Below are 23,027 nucleotides of genomic sequence, written 5' to 3' on the forward strand. Positions count from 1 at the left end.
TTGGCAAAAGGGAACATTTTTTTCAGTGATGTCATTGGGGGGAAAAAAAGTGCAAAATTAGAGGATAGCTAGGCTATCTCTCTGGGTAACAAGCTGTCGTATTTATGACAAAACCCATCTTCCATAATAAGCTGTCAACTAGCTGTGAAAGCTTTGGAAGCTTTGGAAGAAGTATGAGAGGACTACAGGCTACATCCCAGAGATCTGCTCAGGCACTTCTTACCATCCCATCTGAAGTACCTGGTATGGGCCACTGTTTGAGACGTAACACTAAAACAGACAGTCTAAAGGTGACACCAGTAAGACCACTCCATCATCCCTTCTTCTACCTTCGAAGATCTCCAGAAGGTGCTACTACAGAGTCTCTGCTTATTCTCCAAACCTGAAGGCACATGTTATGAAGCCAAAAATTGTGGGGCCACCTGTAAGGCAACTTTGAAGAGCGAGTGTCGTCACCAATGAAGTACGCTCTCCTGGTCCAAGCCACCTTCCCTCAAGCCATTTGTACAGATTTAGCTCTCAGACCACTTCTATAGATTTAGCAGCTATCTCAGGATACAGTCATGCAAATGAACAAACTATTGAACAGTGCCAGAAGCACTACAGCTAGAAGCTAGGCATGCTGCAATGCGATATGGCTGCAAGCAGCAGAGCACAATAGTGAGGCTGCAGGCCCAGACCTTGCAGGCATGGATGGTGGTTGTTCCTTCTGCAGTTCCAGGAGCACTTCACATGCAGTATTTGCTCAGTGCTGGGCAGAGCAGTGGTGGAAAGACTTAAATGATGAGTATTTGTTAATGACAGGAGTGAATGTGAAAGGATAGAGCACTATGGACGTGGTTTAGAAGGCATGGTGGTGACGGGCTGACAACTGGACTAGATGATCTTAAGAGGTCTTTTCCAACCTTAATGATTCTATGAGAAATACCAGAGGAACTAACACAGCTATGTGGACAGAAAGAGAAGCAAAATGTTAGGTAAAGCCTGCTAGCTAAATAACCCGAGATTTTTGCTGTTCTTTTCCTTCCTTTGAATTTCACCCTCTTCATTATCATGAACAAGGCAAAACTTAATGGAAGAAGTTCCTCAAGCACACTTCAGGAACTCCACAGTGACCAAACCCCTTTATGAGACCTGAACAGCTCAAGAGAAATATTGTGCCAAGACAGAAGTCTGAAAAGCAAATGCAGAATCCAAACCAAAAGGAACAGGATGAAAATACCCAATTCATTCTGTAGGTCTGCGAGGGCTCCTCCTTAAGCTGTAATCTTCAGGTTTGCACCCTGTTTTCCAAAAGAGATGAAAGAAAAAGGGGTTCGAAAAGAAAGCAGAAAAAGGAGAAAGGTCTGGAAGTGAGCTGTAAGAGGAGACTGTTTTTTTTTTCCACAGGAGACTTGATGGAAAAAAGAGTAATACGTGTCTTTTATTTCTTTTTGCTTTTAACTCAAGAAGAGGGTATCATTGCATGAAATCCAACAGCAGCAAATTTGAAACTGAAGGCTGCGGGAAGCGCTCCAGGCACATCACTCCCGTTGGATGCATTCATTGCTGGCCGCTAGAGGCCCCCTGCCCCTTGTTCTGCAGCCTGCTGCAACATGTCAGAGATGCTCCTCGCATCCTGCCTGGCATTTCTATCACCTGCAACCAAAGGAGTTCAGAGAAGAGCAACAAAATCTGCCAGCAGGCCAGAGGGATTGGTTATAAGGAAAGGTTAGGAGCTAAATTTGTCTGGCTCAGTATAGGATGACTAAGATGGGGAGGGGACGTGCCAGCACTCTGGAAACATCTCAAGGGTGTGAAACATGAATAAAGGTTTTTGGTGTTTTGGGTTTTTTTTTGTTTTTGTTTTTTTTTTTTTTTCAGATGATCCCACACAAAGAGACTCTGAAATGAATTAAAATGTAAAAGAGAAGTTTGAAATGAATATCAAGGAGGGTTCTGCTAATGAGCATCATGCTGACGCCCAACCTGCTGCGAACCTAGCCCAGGCTGCTGTCAGAGGAATACAAGACAAAGGGGTACTAACAGCAAAGAAAGCTGAAAGGAGGATACCTCCATCCTGCTCTATCTCCTGCTTGTGGGGAGGACGTGATTCAGCATTCCCGCTACAAGTGATTTTCAGTAATAGAAGTGTGATGCCAGCAGGCCAGATTGGAAGGGGAGAAGCAAAACACACAGGCTGCTGGCTGGCACGCTCTCACACTTTCCCTCTCTCTCCACCAGTGCATTAACCCTGCTCACAGCAGTTCCTGCAGGGACTCTCTCCTCAGAATGCAGCCGTCAGCATCAGCAACAGCATGGGCTCACCCTCACTGCTGTGCTGTGCACCGATGGTCTCAGCTGGAGGCAAAGAGGCAGGAATCTCCCCTTAGCACTGACAGCTCCCAGGGGCCACATGCTGCTGACAGCTTCCAGAGGGGCTCCCTGGTCCCCAAAGGCCAATTCACTGTGCCAGAGCAGGGACTGCCCTGCTTTGCCAAGGAAGCACACGGGGGCTTGCTGCCTTTGCTGCCCCTTGACAGAAGGTTTGGCTGCTGCTGGATCCCAGCCGCACAGACAAGAGGAGAAGCAGCCCCCAGGTCCCCTCAGCTCATCCCTAATCCGCCAGCAATCTGGCTGGGAGCCATGGGGGGGTCTAGACAACGGGTTGCTGTAGGGAGAGGAATAAAGCCCCATAGGCACAGCAAGCACTGGGATGCGGGAGGGCAGGAGATGCTAAGAAGGGGCAGAATGGGGGGGCTGGAAAGGTTTCCCCATGCAGGCTGAGCTCTGCCAGTGCTGAGCAGGAGGTGCAGCCACAGCCTGAGAGCCAAATCCGATGCAAGCACTGAGCCCAGCTCTCCTGCACTCCGGGGGAGGGATAGGGCCAGGCACAGCACAAGGAAAAGCTGCAGCACTTAAAGCAGTGAGCACACGAAGTTTTTAAGCATCAGTGGTTTAACCAGCGGCTTCCTCTTCTATACGGATACACTGTAACTAAAATAAAGTGTTTTATAAGGTTCCAGCATTTCAGTGACTTCCATATCCTGCCGAACAGACAGACAAACGGACACAGGACTATAACGCGTGGGGTACAGCACGTTCCCCTGGCTCTCTGCTCCCAGAGGCACCGGTCAGGACGGAGCTGGCACGGACACGGACACAGGCAGAGCCCCTCCGAAAGGACGCAGCCGCACCGGATAAGCAGCCAGCCCTGCGCCTGGACAGCTCCGACAGACACACGGACAGCCCCGACGGACGCACGGATAGCCGGCAGGACGGGACGGAGGCGGCAGGTGCCGCCCCGCACGGCGCACCGTGGCCCTGCTCACGCCCTCCGCGAGGCACCGGCGCCCCCCACGCGTGTTCGCGGCCCCCCCGGCCCCGGCCCGGCCCCTACCTCGCTCAGCCGGGTTAGGAGAGCCGCCCGCCGCCGCGCTCCGCCCGACCCGTGCCGCGCCGCACCGCTCCGTGCCGTGCCGGTGGCGGGCGGGCGGCGCTGCGGCCCCGGCCTCCCGCGGGCCCTGCGCACGGCGCGCCGCGGCCCGCCGCCCCTTTGTGCCGCCCCCGCTTGCAGGTAGGGCCGCGGGGCGGCGTCGCGGCGCCCCCCTCCCAGCGGCGGTGCGGCCGGGCCCCCCCGGGCGGCGGGGACGGCGGCGGGGCGGGGGGCGCGGGCCCCGCCGGGCGGGAGGGGGACGCTGGGGCGGGCTCCATGGCAACCGGATGTAAGCGGCGGCGCTCTAGCCGCGGTGGCGCGGCGCGTCTCTGTGGTAACGCGGAAGTGCGCCGGGCCGTGGAGCGACGGTGAGCGCGGGGCGAGCAGACACGAGCCGAGCAGGGCTCCGCTCCGCTCCGCGTCCCGCGTCGGCCTCCCCCGTGCGGATGGCGGCGGCGGCGGCGGCGGAGCCGCTGGTGAGCGGCCTAGCGCGGCTGCTGCAGGACACAGGTGAGCGGCGGCCGCTCGGAGGGTGGGAAGGCCCGGCCGGCGACGGCGCTCACGGGCCCGCCCTGCTCTCCGTTCCCCGTAGGAGACCTGGTCCTGGACGGCTCCAGCACGTTGACGCTGCTCACCCCCACGCTGCAGCACCTGACGCGGGTCTTCGAGCAGCACTTGGGCTCCCGCAACCAGCACCGCGGCTTCGTGGCACTGCCCTCCCACCCGGCCGAGACCGCCGCCATCCTCCAGGCGCAGTTCCTTTTCGACATGCTGCAGAAAACGCACTCCCTCAAGGTCCGTACTGCCCGGGCAGCAGGGGTGAAACGGGCTCGGAAGGAGAAGGGGATTGCGCGTATAGGCTGCTCCTGGGACCCACAGCTGTGCTAAGAGGTGTTGTGGCTGAGCCTGCGGGTCTGTGTGTTTCCCCGTGGGGGAGATGGGAGACAACGGTTTGAATGTTGCTGGGAGTTTTACAGCGACGTGCTGAGCTGGAGATCAGAGTGGGAGCCCAGAGGCAGTGCAGAAATACAGCTCCTCCGACAGGGTGAGGAAGGGAAAGATGCTCAGTCAGGAGTATGCTGTGGTCACTACTTGTATTAACCAAATAACAGGTCCCGGGCAGAGGGCAAGCTGCTTACTGTAGCGTCAGCTCGTTCAGCTTCCTAAGTCTGTGGAAAGACAGAGAAGGATATGGTTAAGTTCTCTGGACACAAAACAGAGATGGTAGCTGACGTGAACTTTGTTGAAATTGACCGTGGTTGCTTCCCAGAATGAGCGTCCCCTGCAAACGATCCTGCTCAGCATGCTTCATGAGTGCTGGCAGAAGCAGGCGGTGATTCATTGCTGCCGTGGCTGGAGCTGTGAAAGCCATAGTGCTGAGGAGGCCCTGAGAGTCTGTTCTTCTGCACCTGATGAGTCACTTCTGCGTGCATGTAGCTGGCAGAGATGGTCTCTCCATTTGTACCCTGGTGTCTGCAGTAGGAGCGTTAACTGCCTCACTGCTTCCTTTGTCTGAAAGACTGTGCTGTCCGCTGAAAGAAAAGGAAAGGAGCTGAGTCTAATAAGCTCCTTTGTAATATATGAACATGATCTTAGCTATTTTGTGGTGATAGAGCCTATGGCTGCACTACAGAATGCAAAGGAGATGTTTTCAACCACATCAGTCTGATGTTAACAGTGTTTTGGAGAACAACGTTATTTTTCACGTATCTGCTCATGATTTGCCTTAACTGGCCCATTCTTGTGAAATGTACTCGTACACCTCCCACCAGTACTCTAGTTCCACTCAGCTGATTGATAACCATAGCTCCAGCAGCTAGATTTGTTTTTATTCAGTTAATGCTGATTGATGAGGATCCCATCTGTCAGACCTTCCTGCACCTCTGAAAGTGGTGAAGCCGCGTGAGCAAGGGAGAAGAAACAGAGCTATATGGTCAGGCGGCCTTGTGCTGCCTGCATTTCTGTTGGGTCTTTACTGAACTGTGGGACCATGAGATAGAGTAGATGCCAGCATGGAGGGCACTAAATAATGCTAAATAACAGAGCATGTTATGTAACATCTGAGCTGGAGAACGCGCCCATTCATGGTACATCAACAGTATTGCTTCACAAGTATTGCTTAATAAACTGAGGTTTATATGAGGCTTCTTTCCTGATTTTTTTTCTAGCTCATTCATGTTCCAAACTGTGCTTTACAATCTACTGTGAAGATTTTCCCTTTCAAGTCCCTCCGGCACTTGGAAGTAAGTACAGGAGGCAGAACTGGCTTTCAGTCTTGCGGTGTGGCTGCTCTTTACTTAGTTTTGCGGTTGGAGAATGCCTCTACTCCTAAAAACTGGGTTGGCTTTTGTGGCCTGCCTACAGGGTTACATCTAAACTGCAACACTTGCTTAGGGTGCAGCTTGGGTGTGAACAATGGTTAGAGTACTGGGAAGGGAGGCTCCAGCAGGAAAATGGGAGACTCCTTGTGCAGATGGGCCTAGAATAGCAGCTGCTCTTGCACTGTATATTTTGATGTATGTTGTCCTTGCTTTCTCATCATTGCTGCAGTTGAGATCTGTCCCTCCACATTGCCTCCGGGGTCTGCGATTTGTCTATTCTCAGCTGGAATCTTTAACCTGCTCCAAATGTATCAGTACACTGGAGGTGAGTGTCTCTGTGCAGCTCATGGGAAGCTATGCAGGAGATCAAATAGGGAAGTATAGGGGCAATCTTAAGCACCATATCTATCCATCTCATATACAGCTTTTTCTCCTTTACCCCATTCTGGTGTCTTACCCCATGAATAATGATGAAGTGTTCCCTGGTTAATTACACCTGTGCTCTGCAGTCTCCTTTATAGCTGCTCGAGAATTTTTGGTTCTGGCCAATATTTGTACTGGATAAGTCTGTCTCTGCCCATTTCTCCATTCAGAGTTCTGTAGCTGGTCAGGGATTGTTTGGTTGCACCTCAGCAATCTTAAGTTAGAGCTGATTGTCAGAAGGAAGTGCTGTGCCCTTATCTGCACTCTTGCACTGAAGGTTTCTGAGACATGAAAGCAAGCTCCAACCATGGAGAACTGAGTAGTGTGGGTCATATTAGCAGTGGGGCTGTGGGCTTCTGCGGGGCTTGGAAGCAGCTGCCTGCTGGGGAGCAGTGGTTGCTGACAGAGAGCACTTTGAGAGATTCTTTTGCCTGTCAGAGCATGAGTTGTTCAACGGGAGCATGTGTGTCTGATTGCTGGGTCTGTCCTTGATGGAGGTCTGAAAAAGTGTTTTTGTTAGGATGAGCCTGTGGTTAAGTTTTCAGAGTCTCTGAATTGTAACAGGTTAACTATTGCTACTTGTGTGTAAGAAGCAAAGGCATCTCCCCTTCTTTCTGAATATCTAACTATGTAATTACCACCAAATACTTGGCAATGACTTATAAGTCACTAATCCATTCTGGGCAAGGCACGATCTGTAAGGCACAATTTGTCACCGTTGTTCTAGACTTGGTGTTCTTGTATGTTCATCTGCTGTTACAGTAACAGCTAGTGCTAACCAAGGAATGGCTCCTCTCTTCCTCCTAGGAAATCATTTCAGCATGTGGTGGAGATCTGAGCTGTGCTCTCCCCTGGTTGGAATTGCAGATGGTCAACTTCAGCTATAACTCCATCACTGCCTTGGATGATTCACTGGTGAGTTGGGCATCTTTCCTGCATGTGTGAGTATAAGTGTGCAGATGATCATGGCCAGAAATTGACCACTCGTTTCTGGTGCTTTCTCTGGGTGAGAGGGATGAGTGGTGTTAATTTTGCTGGCCTCTCCCAGCAGGACAACCTTTTCATGCTGCACTAGAGACACTTATAAGAACTGATCTAGTATCTTTTCATCCTTCAGCAATTACTGAATGCACTTAGAGTCTTGGATTTGAGTCACAACAAGGTCCAAGATTGTGAGCAATATTTAACGGTGAGTATCTTGGGCTGAGCACCAGAGTTCCCTTGTATAAAGAGGACACTGCCGCTTGCTAAGTGAGGTGTAAGACAGGAGGTGGAGACATGGTCCAACAGGCGTGTGATGTAGAGGCAGTGCTTGCAGCCTTTAAATTGTTCCCCTGTGTGTACAGCCCATGCACCGCTGAGGCAAAGAAGGCAGCGTTCCTCATGTGCTCTGAAGCCTTGCTGTATGCGTTGCCATGTTCATCACTTGGCCACAAGTCAGTGTGGCTGAAGCTTTGCTGTTATCTGTGCAGTGAGGTGTGGGGCTATTGAGATTTGCTGTTTGGTTTGTCCAGGCAGCCAAAAGCATTTCTTTCTTGCCGTACAAAATCTCTTGTCAGTTACTTTAGAAGGATGGAAGTTTGTCAAAGCAGCACGTGTGTCCCTGGGAAAAGGCATTAAAATCCAGGCTCTGCTGGGTGAGCTGGGTGTGCTGCTTTTCATAGAAGCTGTGAAGCATCTTTTCAGTGAGTTCCTAAGGCTCACAGTATGTCATTTACCACTGTCTTTCCAAAGGTGAGAAAGGGCTTCTTTTGGTAGCAAGTTCAGTCCTTTGGCTGGGGCAAGATGTCCAGATCTCCTTCCTGTGCTCCATTGAAGTTGGTGAATAAGAGGAAAAATCCTCCTAGCGAAGTTTGTAAACCAGTTAGATTGTGCTCAGCACCCCTAGACAAACTACTCCAAATATGAACACTGAAGTCTTGCTGTAGTTTGAGAAGCTTGCTTTTTAAGTGGTTTTGGTGGGATGGAGAGAATGACAGGGACTAGTACCCTGTCTTGCATTCAGGACTGGACTTTGAGCTAAGATCTCAGTGCTGCTTTTCTCTCCTAACAGACCCTTTCAGAACTCGAGTACCTCAATCTGGCTTATAACTTCCTGTCCAAAGTGCCAAACCTTGGCATCTTCAGCCGATCCAAGCTGGTGACTCTGATCTTGCGCAACAATGAACTTGACAGCATTAATGGTGAGCCTGCAGCTGAGAGGAGTCTTTGGGTCTGAGCTTTTCTCTTTTTCTCAAGGAGGAGCAGAATTTCAAATCTTGGGCACAGCTATTATTACATGTGTTCAATTTTGGGGAAGGGGGCAGGGACAAGCTTTTAAAGTTGTATGTTCTAGTATGCCGATGGCTTCTCACTTTGTTGTAGGGGTTGAACAGCTGGTGAATCTTCAGCACCTGGATGTAGCCTATAACCTGCTGCTGGAACATGCCCAGTTGGCACCATTGTCCACTCTGCACTATTTAAAAAAAGTAAGTGTGAAGGCTGGTGGGTTGGTAGGTTGGAGATGTAGTGGTTGGGAGAGTGCAAGGTTAAAAAGAAAGTAGAGGAAAGTAAATTCAACTCCTGAGGATTTGATTTTAATGAGGGAAGGTGATGAGAGAGCCTTAGAGAGACACCTGTGTTTGTTTGTTTTCTGTGACCCTGCTCAAGCTAGCCTTTTCCTGTATATTCATCCCCATCTCTTTTTTTTTTTTTTTTTTTCTTCCAATTTTAACACCATCAAGTTCACTAGGAGTTCTCCTGTGGTGCTTTTGCAGATTTATAGTGTTTGAAGAAGTCTGAAGGTAGATAACTGCAGGCACTATAGCATCTGTGCAGGAAAATTTGCTTACAAAGGACTTCTCTCAGCATTTCTCAGAGTCAGTACTGAAAAGGCCCCTGATAATTTAGGGGCTCGATAGGAAATACTTGAATTTAATTTGCTATTTGCTGAACAGCTTTCAGGAAGCATTGTAAAAGCTTAGATGTCTCCTGAATTGATCCCCATTCCTCTGCAAAGATGCTTCCTGAGGCAGAAAGAAATCTTGGAGTCTCTAGGTAGATTAAATTGAGGCATAGAATGTGGTTTCTAGTAACTTTTTCTCTAATTCCTTCCCCTAGCTGCATCTAGAGGGAAACCCATTATGGTTCCATCAAAACCACCGATCTGCAACCCTGCTACATGTATCTCCCAGAGCGGCCTTCTCCAATGTGAGTATTGCTGTGGGCCTCCTGCCCTGGTGCTGAAGGTATCCTGGGTATTCTGGTGCTCAGGGGCAAATGAGGAGAAATAATCTTGTAAACCTGAAAATTGAATCCAGCACTTCTGGGGTGGGGAGGTTCAGGCAGAGTAACTTATCTTTAATTTTTTATGAAGTATGCTGGCTGATCTCAGGTTTGTAAGACCTCAGATCTTAACACTTCTTCCCCTTCTGCCTCTTCAGTTTTGAGACAAGTTGAGTGTGCTTGAGGGAATCTCCTCTTTTGTAACTTCCCTGTGTTCCGTTGTACCATATCACTAATTGAAGGGAGCCTAAAAAAAATCACGGAATCACAAAATTGTAGGGGCTGGAAGGGACCTCTAGAGGTCACTGAGTCCACACCCTGCAAAGCAGGCTCCCTGCAGCAGGCAAAAAAGAGATGTAGACCAACTTTTTACACAGTCTCAATAGTGATAGGACAAGGATAAATGGTTTTAAACTAAAGGAGGAGAAATTTAGGTTAGATGTTACTCAGAGGGTGGTAAGGCACTGAACAGGCTGCATAAGGAAGCAGTGGGTGCCCCATTTCTGGAGGTGCTCAAGGCCAGGTTGGATGGAGCCCTGGGCAGCCTGAGTTGGCGAGAGGCAGCCCTGCCCAAGGCAGAGAGGTTGGAACTGGATGATCTTTAAGGTCCCTTTCAACCCAGTGTATCCTATCATATCACTCTATATAATATCACACTATAAATTCTGGAATTATTTTATCTGCTGTCTTCTAAAACTCCAGTCATTTGTTTGAGCCCTCTTCTCAAACTAGTGAGTAATAGCAAGCATTGATGATGCTCAGTGGCTTCTAGAACAACAAAAAAAATGGTGCCCTAACTGAGAATCTCCCAGACGCAACTTGTTCACGTGAAACTCAGTTGTATAAACAGCCCTTCAATGTCAGTTTCTACCTCAGTGAAAATACTGCATTGCATTCGCATCAGTCTAATACATTTTCCAGTAACAGTGCAAACTGAAATCTTATCCTGCTGGATGTGCACTCAGCTCTTGGCTACTTCTGCAGAAAGTTGGGACTGAGGCTAAGGACTCAGTGTGCTGCCGCTCCTGGCAGGATCCTGCTTCACGCAGCCATGCTCCCTGCTGCCACATCAGAAAACCCGTGTGCTGCCTCTGTACTGATGTTCCTGTCCATCAGGGCCATTTTCTTACTCTAATCCTTAATCTGAAGCATTGCCAGCCAATTAAGGGAAGGGGTTGTTCATCTCTACTCTGTGCTGGTGCAGCCTTGCTTCAATAGGTTTGGGCACCACAATGGTAAGAAAGACATAAAACTATCAGCATTCAGAGGAGGGTGGTGAAGGGTCTAGGGGGCAAGATGTATGAGGAGTGGTTGAGGTCATTTGGTTTGTTCAGTCCAGAGAAAATGAGACTGCTCTCTTGTGACAGCAACAGGACCCAAAGGAACAGCATGGAGCTGCGTCAGGGGAGGGTCAGGTCCCTTCTGGCCGTACATACTATTGAGTCAAGTAGCTGCAACTAAAGGCATTATGGATAGGCAGGAACAGGGCTGTTTCTGGTAGTCTTTGCAGTGTTGTGCCAAGGATCCCAACTCTGGATGGCCTGAAGGGAAATAGGAGTCAGTAAATGTTGTCCTGAGTATATACCAGCCAAGAACCTGACTGCACATGGGTCTCTAATTACAGTTCCTCTTGGATGGAGAGCCACTCTCTTCCTCGGACCTAATGGTAAGTACAATTGCTGTAAACTAATCTTGCTGGCTCTGGGAGTGGGAAGTGTGACGGGTTTCTGCATCCTCATGCATCCTGTAAAATTAACTATCTTGATTGTTTTAAGCACATTCATTTTGGCTCAGTCCATGATGATTTTAAGTAATTGTTGGGACTGGCCAGAATAACTTATTCTGTTCTATGTGCCCTTGCAGACCTTGGAGCCTTGCCTTTCCCTTTCAGGCACTGTCTGACACTTAACACTTGAATTGCATTTCAGCAAAACAAATGTTTCCCAGCATCTCATCTGCTGCTTTTAAGAGACACAGAGATTGAGTTAAATTGATAAACAGTCCTGTCAGTTGAGCAGGAGCTGTTGTCACCATTTCTACTGAGATGGTAGAGGTCCGGGGTGAGGGGCAGGGAAGTTGCTAACTTGAGTTGTGGCCTGGTTTTCTTGTCCCCCCCCTTCACACTCAGCAGACAGCTTTCTCTTCTTCTGGATGCAGCACCTTCCAGAATTAGTGCCAAGTGTGTCACAGTCCATCCACACTTCTACCTCAGAGAAGACGATATTGGACCGCAATGCGTTGGACAGTTCCTGTGCTGCGGACTTCAGTGACAGCCAATCCCCAGCTGAAAATGTGGCTGTCAGGCTTCCTCGAAAGAAAGGCAAGGTCTGGAACAGAGACAGCTTCTTAACCACATTGCTGGTGTGTTGGGTGAGGGGGCTGCTGCTCCATGAAAGCCTGATGCTGTGGAATGTGGTCTTGTACTGGCTGAGTGTGACTGAGCCTCTGCACTGCTCTACATTAGGAAGGAACTTGTCTTAAATTCAATCTTGATGTACTGTAACAAATGTTTCACAATGTGCCTCTGTGCTGTAACAGCAGTGAGCCTTTTGGCTTGGCAGAGCCTGTGATCAGACGCTGTTCTGGTGCCTCCCAACTATTCTTATCCTGTTTGTTCCAGGGAAAAGTCAAAGTGCGCAGAGCAAGCATTTCAGAGCCCAGTGACACAGAACATGAGTCCCAAGTTTTATCTTCCTCTGCTGGTGAGGCTTGTTCTTCCTCCTTAGTAATACAGCAGCTGAGCTGCCTGCAGTCAGATGAGCGCTTTGGCATGGTGACTACTGTTATACTTCCCAGGTTTTCTCTCTACAGGTCTGGTTCTGCAGCATCAGAAGGAGATGGAGCGCATGGACAGTTTCAGAGATCGCTTTGGTGTTGACTGGCTGCAGTACAAGAGACTGGAGGAGCATGACCAAGTACCTGTCATCTGCCGTAGCCGTTCTGCTGATGAGATCACAGGCAGGCCTGCAGCACTGGATTTGCAGAGTGAGAGCTTTGACCCAAAACAAGTAAAACCTCAAGTATCTCCAAAAGAATCCTCTCCTGTTTTCCACAATGCTGGGGAAGAAGAACCTGAAGTACAGCCAAGTGAGCCTCTGGGAGGAGAACAGAGAGAAGAGGAGGCAGATGAGCTAATGATGGGAGAGGAAGAAGATGAGAAGCCAGAAGGTAAATGGTTTTTTTTTTTTTTTTCACTGCTGTATTTGAGGGCTTGGATGATGGTAGAATAGTTGGATCAAATGTGATATTTGTAATCCTTCATCATACTACTCAACACTGTGGGACTTCTAGTGACTTTGCACTGACTTGTGCTGTTGTCTTATTTGGCAGTGGACCTTTGCCAGCCAGTGCTCGTGAGCCAAATAGAAGGTGAAGGGGACCCAGAGTCAGACTGGATCTTCTTGCGGGTCACAGCTAGGCATGTGATTGAGGTGGAACTGAAAGCTGCCAGAGTCCTCCATAAGCTGGAGCTGAAATGCCTGCAGAAGATAGAAACCTCTGAGATGACCTGGAAGAGGATGGTGAGCTTTTCCTCTTTCTGAGCCTTTGGCATCTTACTCCTTGTATGGGTCAACATTCTGGATTTTGACTTCTGTCCGAGCGCCTTGCAGGTGTTTTCCTAATGCCTGTAAAGCCTGACTGAGAGTCTCTTCTACTCTATGCTTATGTATCTAACAGCATTGAAATTGCTTGAGTACCTGCGCTAAAGCAGCAGAAGCCAGCACCAGCTCTATTCCGATGCTGGAGTTGGTCCAGCTCCCAGATGCTATCAGGATCTTTCTGGGAGAATCAAGTCCGTGTATGGCATTGTTTGTGACATTTGTTACAAACAAATGTAGTCTGAATGCTGGATGCTGTGTCATTTTCCTGGAATTTGGGTTTTCTGTCTCCTGCAGGATCTGGAACGAGTTTTCCCTGTCCTTATATTGCACTTTACCTACATTCGCAAGGACCGGCAGAAGCGCAAATATGTGGTGCTGGATGACTGTCCGGAGCAGTGCCTGCAGGTAGGGGAAGTTGGGGGGAAGAATGGGGAAGTGGGCAGTTTTTTCTGGAAGATGCTGGATTCTTCAAGTACAGAGCCTGTGTTCTCTGAGCACACACACATCTGCAGTCCTGTGACAATCCAGGTCGACAATGTCTCACTTGTAAGCTCAGGATTGATGCTGTTGCACAGATGACCTGTGGAGGGCCCTTTAAGCATGGCCATGAACAGCAGAGCTTCAGGAGCATAAATCTGCTCTCAAGGAAAAAGCCTTGTAGTTTTTTCACATTGGGAATAGGTGTGCTGGTTTCTAGTAGTCAAGTTAGTGATCCCTACTTGTTGTGAACATGCAGCATAATTTTTTCTGGATGCTGCATGATGGGCTAGCTTGTGCTCAGCTCTCTGTATGGTGAGAGTATCGGTGTTACAGCAACTCTGGTCTGTACCATAGCTGTAGTGACCCTGAACTCAAATCCAACTATTTTTCTCCAAGTACTGTTGTTTAAGTACAGTTATGCAAGCTGCCACAGAGAAGATGCAAATAGGTAGGACATTTGAGACTAGAGTTCCAAGAGGAGCCTCTAAATACGTAGATATGAGGCAAAGACCTGCAAACAGGTTCTCTTGGTATTCAGCAGTGGAGCTCCATGCCCATAGCAAAGCTTACACAGACTGGCTGTTGGGTCTTATGTAGCTGGGATGTGGTCCTGCTCCCCTTGCAGTGATGTGATGCTCCCTCCTGAAGTGATGTGATGAGGCCTGCTTTTATTAGGTCAGTTATAGCTGCCTGCTGACACTTTCTTTGCCTTTGCTGCTGTGTAGTATGTGCTTGAAGTGTTGTCCCCAGCTGTGGAAGAGAATCGGCGAAATCAGGACCAGGAGAAGGAATCCCTGAGGCTCCAGTGTCTGAAGTGCAAACATGAGTTTTTGCAGTCCCTGGCTTCCGGGCAGCAAAGTTCTTATCCTGCAGAGAATGGAGACACCAAAAATTTGGAGACACTAGTTGCCTTAAATCAAGGTAGGGTGTAATCTCCAGGGGGGGAAAAAAGGATGCTTTCTAGTACATAGGCAGACTACCAAAATGGCCATGGTGCAGAGCATAGAATGTGTAGGAGGGGGTGATGCCTTGGCTGTTCTAAAAGGCCTTTGATAATAGAGGCTTTTACAGAGTCTGCTTCAGTATTTTTGATAAAGCTTTGGCTGTTGAACATCAAAAAAACAACTACAACCCTAACCTAAGTCTTTCCAGGCTGTGATCTTAAGTCCACTCTTGCTTCCTCTATGGAGAGTGATTTCCTTCTTTCTTTGTGCTGGAGAGCTGTTACCCCCCTAGACAGCTAGTCCTGTCTTCTGTCCACTAGACTAAATAAGCTCAAATCCCTAGATAATTTACTTGTCAGTCATATCTTGTACAATCCAGTTATTCTTGCTGATCTCCTCTGTGCTCTTCTTGACTTGTCCACATTTTTCTCTGAGTGTCTGAAGCTAGATGTGGTATTTTAGCTGAGGCATTACTAGTACTGAATAAGCGTCTTCTAATTGCTGAGTTTTCAAAGCTCAGCTTGTACTTGAAATGTCAGATTTGTGTCTAGCCTTAGCTCAGAAGATGCTGCTGGTATGAGGAAGTATTCTGGGATCAGAGAACTCTGCACTGGGGGCAAAAGTACCATCATGGCTGCAGTGCTTTCTTCCATTCTAGGAAACTTTCCTCTTCACCCTAGGCTAGTCTTTCCCCATAAGGAGTTCCAGGATATAGCTGGGGGTGTGGTGTGGGTGAAGGTTAGCATCAGGAAGTAAGGTCAGAAGGGATGACAGCTGGAGAATGGACACAGCAGGCTTGTAGGTTGGCTGGCTGAAGATAAGGAGGTGACTAAAGAAAGTTGGATTGACTGATGGTAAGCTTGGGCTTCAGAGGCACTGTAAGCACTTGTGGATGTTAAGTGGAGGAAAGGCAAAATCGGCCAAAATCCTGATATGGTTTCAGTTGCAGCTACAGGTTACGCTGGTCACTCTGGTTCTGAGCATGGCTATTTCAGGTGGCAGTTGGCAATCATCTGGAATTTCTCATTGATTTGCAGTGGGGAGTTGTGTAGGATATGATTCAGAGCAGAATTGCTCAACAAACTGCTCAAGTCAGAGTTTATCTGTTGTCTGCTTTGAAAGGGATGGTTTGAGGTTTGCAGAGGGAGGGGGGAAAAAGTAAAGCCTTGTAGCAGAGCTGTTCCTTCTTTTTCTTTTTTTCCTTTATCCCTAATTAAATCTTCCATAGATGCTTCAGCAGCTGGTGAACTCATAGCCTGTCCCAGTTGTTCCAGTGACCATGTGGTAATCCTGCCTTCAGAAGTAAGCTCCAGCACGCCTGTGCCACCCAGCCATGATGGCACAAGTGAGGACCTGTCAGACTCTGTCCTGGAGGGAGGCAGCCAGCAGGAGGATGTGCCTGCTCTGGCCAGGGAGAGTGGGAAGTTCTACATCGGTGGGGAGGACAGCTCAGAGATGGATACCAGTAACAGCACCAGGACTCCAGAGCTGAGTGGTGAGCATGACAGCACTATCCATTCCAGCTCTCGCAGTACAGATGGAGGCTATGGGAAGAAGGAGCTGGGCATGAAGAGCCAGTACTTGTCCCTCAGCCACACAGACATCAATGCGGGCAGCATGATGGGGAGTTACCGTTACAGTGCTTCTCGTGGACCCACTTCTTCACATCTCTCTATGAACTTTGACTCAGAGGAAACATGGAACCTCAGTCCTTGTGAGTATGTCAGAGTTGCACAGGGTTTAGAGGTGTTGTGAACTGTTTCTAGTACTTGCAGGCTGTGTTGCTTCCAGTTTAATGTGGAAAGAGATTATCAACCACAAGGTTCAGTGACTGGTTCTTGTGGGCAGAGTGCTTCACATCCCGCTCTGTTCAATCCTCATGCCTGAAGGAAGGGAAAACTGAGTCAGCACCTAATTGGTCCCTAATATTGCTCAGACTTTGACTAATGGGATCTTTTTCTGGGAGCTGCACTGCTCAGTTACCAATACACAGGGTTCTTGTAGTACTAGTGAGCTGCCAGCTGGAAAGTTGTTTTTGGAGAAGCATACACACAAAATTCCTCTGCTTCTAGTTTGTGGCCTAAGCATAGAGTAAGGCTAGTGTGTTTACAGGAGGCTCTGTTTAGAGGTTTTACAGCCACTTGTGTTTTCCTCAGTGGTTTTGGTAAGCTCAGATGACAAAGCCCATCCAAAAAAAAAAAAAAAAAGACTGTGTGAGGGATATCATACAAAGCAGCAGCTACTAGGATGTCCACATGTGCTTTATTTGAAAGGCCTAGGATTTCTGTTGTGACAGAGACTGTTTTTGCTTGGGCATCAGTATGTAGCTTACAGAATGACTGAAGTTGGAGAGGACCAGTCAACTGGTCCATTCCACCAAGTGACTCTATTGAAAGTGCACTCTAGTCAAGACCTAAAACCCATCAGCTTCTCCATCTAGAGATCTTTACTGGCTTTTCAAGTCTGCTCTGCTTCTGAAGAGGACTTGGTATAGAACTAGTCTTAAGGACCACTATGTTCAGTCTTGTGCACTCAAAATAAGCATGAGAGGTAAAGCAGTCTCATTTTAGGTCAAATCACAAGATTCTAATACAAAACTGGGGCCATGAAAACATATATTCTGAAAAGTTGATTAGTGTAGTATTTCTGGTGGAGAACAGGCCCTAGTGGGATGTTTGTTCTCTTGGACAGTATCATGGCTATTGTATATAGGACTTGGTCATACAATTGCATGGCAGACCCAAGTTAAATTTTTGAGTAACTTTCTTCATGTCTTCTGCAGTCCCTTTCAGCCTTATTGTAGTCTGAGTCAGAATTAAAGAAGCTGATCATCTGAAATGAGAAATGTCTTTTTGGCTTTGTGGGCAAGCTGTGGAATTGCTCTCCTGCCAAATCTGTCAGCAAAGCAGTGTTCCCCTCTGATTAAACAATTGAGTGTAGGTTGAAGATGAATTAGACCAAAGAACGTCTCAAGGGGTGAGTGTCAGAGTGATGGAATCCCCTCATATTTGATGTTCCAGGCCACAGCCCAGAAAGCCTTAGCTCTGTCCTTGTTTTGAGAAGAGATTACTTGAGGGAATATATTGAGAGGATAATGCTGCTCTGCTAGTGCCAGGTCTGCATGCTTTTCAGCTTCTGGTCAGTGGGAAGAGTTTTGATCTCACCCTTTGCTCTCCTCAGCTGCAAACAGCGTGCTGAACACAAGGGACTTCCGTTCTGTGGATCATCGCCTGAAGCTGTATCTGGATATGGAGGTTTTTGAGGAGAACGATGAGGAGTTCCAGTGCTTCCTCAAGGTGAGCTCTGGTAGCTCCTCTCCTACAACCTGTGGGCAGCCCTGCTCCTAGGCTATCCTAGGTGCGCTACAAGTTCTCCAGACTACCTCAGGGCAGACTGAGAGGTGCAAAGGAAGCTGAAGCATGTCTGGGTCAGCTCTTTCCATGGGTGGACTGGCAAAGAGGCAGGCCAGTACTATTACTTGTTCTCTCTGTGCTCTAGGTGACCATCGTGAAGTTTGGTCGGCAAGGAGAGTTCCTCTCAATTCTGGTTGCCTCTAACCTCAGGATCTATGTGCTGGAAGTTACTGGGGTTATCAGGTGAGGAGAATGGTGGCGAGTGAGACCTTGCAGCAAAGCTGTGAGTGTTGGGTAGTACCCGCCTCTGTCAGCCTTACCTGAGAGGTGTGGTGACATGCAGAGGCTCTTCTGGTAAAGCCCCCTGCTGCAATCTGTTGTGGGAAAGGAGATGGGGCAGCCTGCTGCTGCTGAGGGCTGTGCTCTGTGATTAGGGGACAACCTGCAGACTGGCTGAAGAAGGATGACTCTCACTACCTGTCTGATATTTCCCATCTGGAAGTGGGACTTTGCCACCAGAGCTTGCGAATGGAGTTTGAGAACCCAAAAGCCTCCTACAATCTGCTGATCCGGAGCCAAAGTTGCTGTGACCAGTTCCTTCAGACCCTGACATGTAAGAGTGAATTTGTAGCAGGGGGGTGGGAGAGGATTTTCCCCAGGAAAGCTAAAAGGAGATTGGAAGTTGGATGTATGTTGGAAATTCACATCTTGGCAGCTCAGAAAAAAGTCTGGGGGAGAACCCACTAGTATCATGAATTCCAGTGTCTCTCTACAGACTAGAGAACTCTCCTGAGTTGTTACATACTGCCCCTGGGCTTGCAATAAGACATCTACCTTCTACCCTCTTTAGATCTTATGCAAGAGCTGCCTGCAAAGAACAGGAGTAAGGTGAAGGAAATCCCCACTGTGGAAATGAATCCTCAACATTGGCTCTGGTAAGAGCAGTCTCTGAGAGGTTGGGGGTTTGGGTAGAAAAGGACATCTGCTTGTCCAGCAGTGCCTGGGAAGCAGAGCACTCAAGACAGGGCAGCAGAGGCACAGCAGGAGTGGCTGCCAGATATGCGCGATAGGCTTATGGCAACTGGCTCAGGTCTCTGCTGCACAGGGGTGAGCAGGCAAAGGGGTTTCACTGGAGTTGCTAAGCAAGGCAGTGCCTCTTTGAGAGTTCTACTGTTCTATCTCCTCCAGGCCTCTGCTGGACTCCAGGGACACAGGTTCTGCAGCTGCAGGTGGCATATGTTTCTTCTACCTGCTGGCCTACCTCATTCAAGGTACAGGAGATTTCAATGGCTAGATCTACCACACCTTGTGTTTTCTTCTTAGGTGCTTGTCTTTTTGATATTCAGCATGTGGGAATGCGGTTGGGGCATGGCTTTACTAGCAAGATGTGGCAGGGGCATGGCTGAAAGACTTTTAGTGCTGAGATATAGGACAGTAGTATGCTTCTTCCGATATATCCACTGAATCTCCTAGCACTTTTCTACACAGAAGTCCAGACTCTAGGGAGCATTTTGTCCTGCACACCAGATTTGGTGAAAACTTAGAATGGCTTCTTAGAAGCTGGCGGTGACCCAAGGGTTGTATTACTGCCATGAGCTCAGGGGTCACACACAGCTGGTAAGGTGTCAGGAGCTGAAAGGCTCTTCAGTTTGTGAGGAAAAAGCAGATGTCTAATCTCTTTCACAACGGAATAAGAGGAGTCTGCTGAGTCCAACAGTTCTATGCCAGATCTTGCTGATGTCCACATGAGTTATACTTGACATTTGAGTATTCCTTGAACAATTCCGGTGTCCTCTTATCTTAGGACCCTGTTTTTGTCACTGCTCTTGCAGCCTCTTTTGCCGTTGGCCACCAGAAAGGTATAAGAGAGAATTAGGAGGATTCAGTGGGAAGTATGCTTCTTAGTCTCAATCTAAGCTGAATAGATAGCCTGTGGAAAGAAGAATTTAAAACTATGCTTTTGTTACTCAGCAGGTTTTTTTTTTTCCTTTTTTAGAATACAGTGCCCCAAACTGGACACAGTTCAAGCTGAGGCCTTGTGCCAAGTAGACAGGACTAATTGAACATCCCATCTCTGATATTCCTATTTATTCCCAAGAGTGAAATGTGACAAGAAAAGCAACATGTTGCTATAGCAGTTTGTGATTCCCTGTTGCCTCAGCCAGTTCTGTGCATCTGACTTACTCCCAAATTCTAGTGATTTTCATTTGCATCCAGTGGAAGCAAATGGGTGATACTTATACTCCCTCCAAAACTATCCTGCTTTCTGCTGTATTTATGACATGTCCCATCTTAGTATTTAATTTTATTTACCCTGTGTTCCATCCATCACATCTACTGGCAGGCAAATTCAGTCCAAAAAAGGTGGCCTTTTAGCTAGAGCTGCTGACTTTTAAATAAGGAATAGCAGGTTGTTGAAGCGGTCAAAGTACTGAAGTTCCTTTTCCTGCCTCACATGAAGATATTGGCTGGACAAGGCTAGCTGGGTGGCAGTCTTTTGTGTGCATGCTCTAGCAATGAGCTTGGTCGAGCCCAGGTACATTTATATACCCTTCTTTAGTCTGGAAGCTGGATACTGCTGTTCACCCAGTTACTGTTGCTGGAAAGGATTTCCCTATGGAAGGAGTGGAAAGCAAAGCTGGTTCTGTGGTGACTCAGGCTCTGAGCAAAGCCTCTCATTCCCTCATATCCTTTTAGGGGCATCTGCTTCCCCTGTGACCCTGCTGAGCACACGAAGCATGCTGTTTCTGCTGGAAGAAAATCACCAGTGGCAGGTGCAGCCCTCCTTGGATGCAGATCATGAGGCAGAAATGCCTTCTAGGAGCAACATCCAGTTGAAGGAGAAGCAGCCGATCAGCAGTATTAGCAATGTCATAACCTATCGCCTCTGTCCTTGTGACATCAAGCTGATGCTTTATGATGAGGTAACCAAGGGGAGGTCATGGGGCACACAAGATGCTAGGGGCTGGATTGTGCTCAAATCCTGTTACTGCCAAGAGCATTTTGGGGCTGTCATCTCCCATCCTAACCCAGGGCCCTGCACCACAGAGGAGAGGGGGTGCAGCAATATGCTGCTATACAAAAGTCATGCAGGGACACTTTCATGGCTGGTAGCAGAGCAGGAGAAAGGATATCACTTAGAAACTGGGAGGAGCTGGCAGCTGTGCTGCAGAGTAGCAGCTCAGGGCTGATAAATGCCTTTGAGGTGGGGCCCTGCTCATCCACCTCTTCTCTTTCCTCCCTTACAGGTGCTGAAGGTGGAGAGCACTTGGCACATCCGCACAGAGTGCCCTGAGCTCCTGGTAGAGCTGGTGGAGTGGATCCGCAGGCCCTGGGAAGAGATGTTCTCTATTGAGCTACGGAGAGCTGTGTACGAGGGACTGGAGTGAGCTTGCCAGCTGTAGGCAGGCAAAACCTGGAGTCGTGAGTGCTGCTGTGCTGGCAGCAGTGCACAAATGTGTCCCCTCCCATCTGATCTTGCTGTCCCATGGCCTTTGCTTTCTACTCTAGTCTTGCCCCTGACCCTTTCTGGTGAGGAGGAGGGGAGCACACAATGGTCCAGACTTTGCACAGTCACTCACCTGCACGGGGCTAACCATGGAAGGAGGTGGTTGGAGATGTCCCTTGTAATACTGTGTAAGCTACAGAGTTTTGACTTGGTGGTATTTGCTAGTCTCCTTCAGGATAGTACGAAGTATTATTGAAGAGGAAAGCTGAGCCAGAGAGTGTTCAACGGGCTGTGGTGTGACTCAGGCAAATCAGCAGACCAGAGGCAGTTAGATGCTGTGTTCTTTCTAGCAGATGTATTTGCTGCCTTCCTAGCTGTCTCAGAATAGCTGCCAGTGTCTGCTGATTATTCTTTTCTTTTTCTTTCTCCCTCTTCTTTTATCCACAGCTTCCCAAAAGCTCCTGCTTCAAACAGGAGCCTGACTGCACAAAGGGATAAGGCATATGTTGTACTTTTAACCCCACAGAGAGCCCTTACCTGTCTGCCTGGCAGGGCATGGCTCAGTCTGCTGCTGTAGTCCTTCACTGTCACTAGGGAGGGAGGGGAGCTGAGAGGCTCTGACCACGGAAGTGTGTTGCTCATTGCTTGGGGGGGGGTCAGGACCCGCATGGACACTGGCAGGTAGAAGTGAGGCTTAGGCTTTCTGAGCAGTCCAAAAGCAAGAGTCTATTTTAACATGAGTTTTACTATTTTCTATTGTAATAAAAAGCTTATATTTATTGAATTGCCATATTTTCCTCGCCTCATCCTCTTGCATTGCTTTGATGTCCTACTAAGGTCTTGCATACTAGCTTCATCGGTTTCCAGGAGCCAGTTCTGGGGCTGGCAAGGGAACAAGGCCACAACCAACCCAGCTATACCATCCTCAGAGCCTTAGGAGAGTAGGAAGTTCAACTTCGTAGTAGTGTAAAGGCCACCCCACTGCACGCCGCTGGGTGCTTTCTTGGAATCTGTTTATTTTTAGAATTTCTCTTGTCACTTTGAGAAGCAATTTCAGTTGCTGAAGGCCCACGGTGGCCAATATTTTTATCTAGCCTTCTATAGACCGGATTGACAAGATCTATAGTGTCTTGAGGCAGATGTCACAATGCATTCCACTTTGTCCCCTCTTCCTAAATGGGCATATGGCTGCTGCTCTCCGTTCCTTTGCAGTGATCTCAGACTGCGAATGGCAATGAGCTCAGTGGAAGCACTGCCAGCACACAGCACTTTGTCTGGGGGAAGGAGTCTCAGAAAGCAGCACCAAGTAATCAACAGTAAGGTTTTTCTGTCTTCGTCTTGCCATTTAAGGTGCCTGTGTTAAGTATTATCTTCCCTTTCCTTAACTGTGTTTTACATAAAGTACAAGAGTCAAAACTAGAGTTACCAGACCAGTCTTTGTCTCCTCTGTGCACACCGATCCCTGACACAGCTCCATCCCAGCTGGTGTTTTCCACCCTAATCAAGCTGCATCCCTGCTCTGCTACACCTGGGTATGTGTTGAGGTACCTGACAAAGCCTGGATTGCCAGAACTAAAAGTTTTAGCTGTTTGCCTGCCCATGCCTGTTCTCAGGCTATTTTACTTACTTTTTACCACTCACCCTTGCTCCTGCTCCTAGCCCTTTCTCTCTACAGGTGCATCTCCTTGGCTCAGCACCAGCATGTTGGTTCTCACCCGCTCCCTGGCTACTGCCAGAGAAAGCTCACAGGTGCTGCTGTAACCCCTCTGCTGCCTCT

The 23,027-nt window shown here is 48.5% G+C and overlaps 2 protein-coding genes across 5 annotated transcripts in view; one reads left to right on the plus strand and one right to left on the minus strand.

Annotated features, from left to right (window-relative positions):
* SLC4A3 (solute carrier family 4 member 3) overlaps positions 1 to 3,715 on the minus strand; it is a 30,572-nt gene extending 26,857 nt beyond the window's left edge. For 3 of the 4 annotated variants that reach the window (XM_085228608.1, XM_085228609.1, XM_085228606.1), the window contains exon 1: positions 3,380 to 3,683. The gene's annotated coding sequence lies outside the window, so the exon portion shown is untranslated. Of the gene's footprint in view, positions 1 to 3,379 lie in introns of all 4 variants that reach the window. The other variant, XM_085228610.1, reaches the window with a different exon arrangement.
* Positions 3,716 to 3,719: 4 nt separating this feature from the next.
* Positions 3,720 to 22,034, plus strand: STK11IP (serine/threonine kinase 11 interacting protein). Its single transcript, XM_019617138.2, has 24 exons — positions 3,720 to 3,925; positions 4,008 to 4,210; positions 5,584 to 5,658; positions 5,966 to 6,061; positions 6,967 to 7,074; positions 7,277 to 7,348; positions 8,213 to 8,342; positions 8,524 to 8,627; positions 9,259 to 9,348; positions 11,048 to 11,089; positions 11,581 to 11,748; positions 12,044 to 12,125; positions 12,235 to 12,591; positions 12,754 to 12,944; positions 13,320 to 13,430; positions 14,231 to 14,426; positions 15,678 to 16,163; positions 17,630 to 17,745; positions 17,948 to 18,045; positions 18,237 to 18,415; positions 18,653 to 18,737; positions 18,991 to 19,073; positions 20,500 to 20,726; positions 21,051 to 22,034. Exons 1-24 carry the CDS (start codon positions 3,862 to 3,864, stop codon positions 21,189 to 21,191), a joined length of 3,504 nt encoding a protein of 1,167 aa, XP_019472683.2. The 5' UTR covers positions 3,720 to 3,861; the 3' UTR covers positions 21,192 to 22,034.
* The last annotated feature ends 993 nt before the right edge of the window (positions 22,035 to 23,027 follow it).

The sequence above is a fragment of the Meleagris gallopavo genome, chromosome 7 (genome assembly GCF_905368555.1).
Source record: "Meleagris gallopavo chromosome 7, MGAL_WU_HG_1.1, whole genome shotgun sequence".
NCBI lineage: Eukaryota > Metazoa > Chordata > Aves > Galliformes > Phasianidae > Meleagris > Meleagris gallopavo.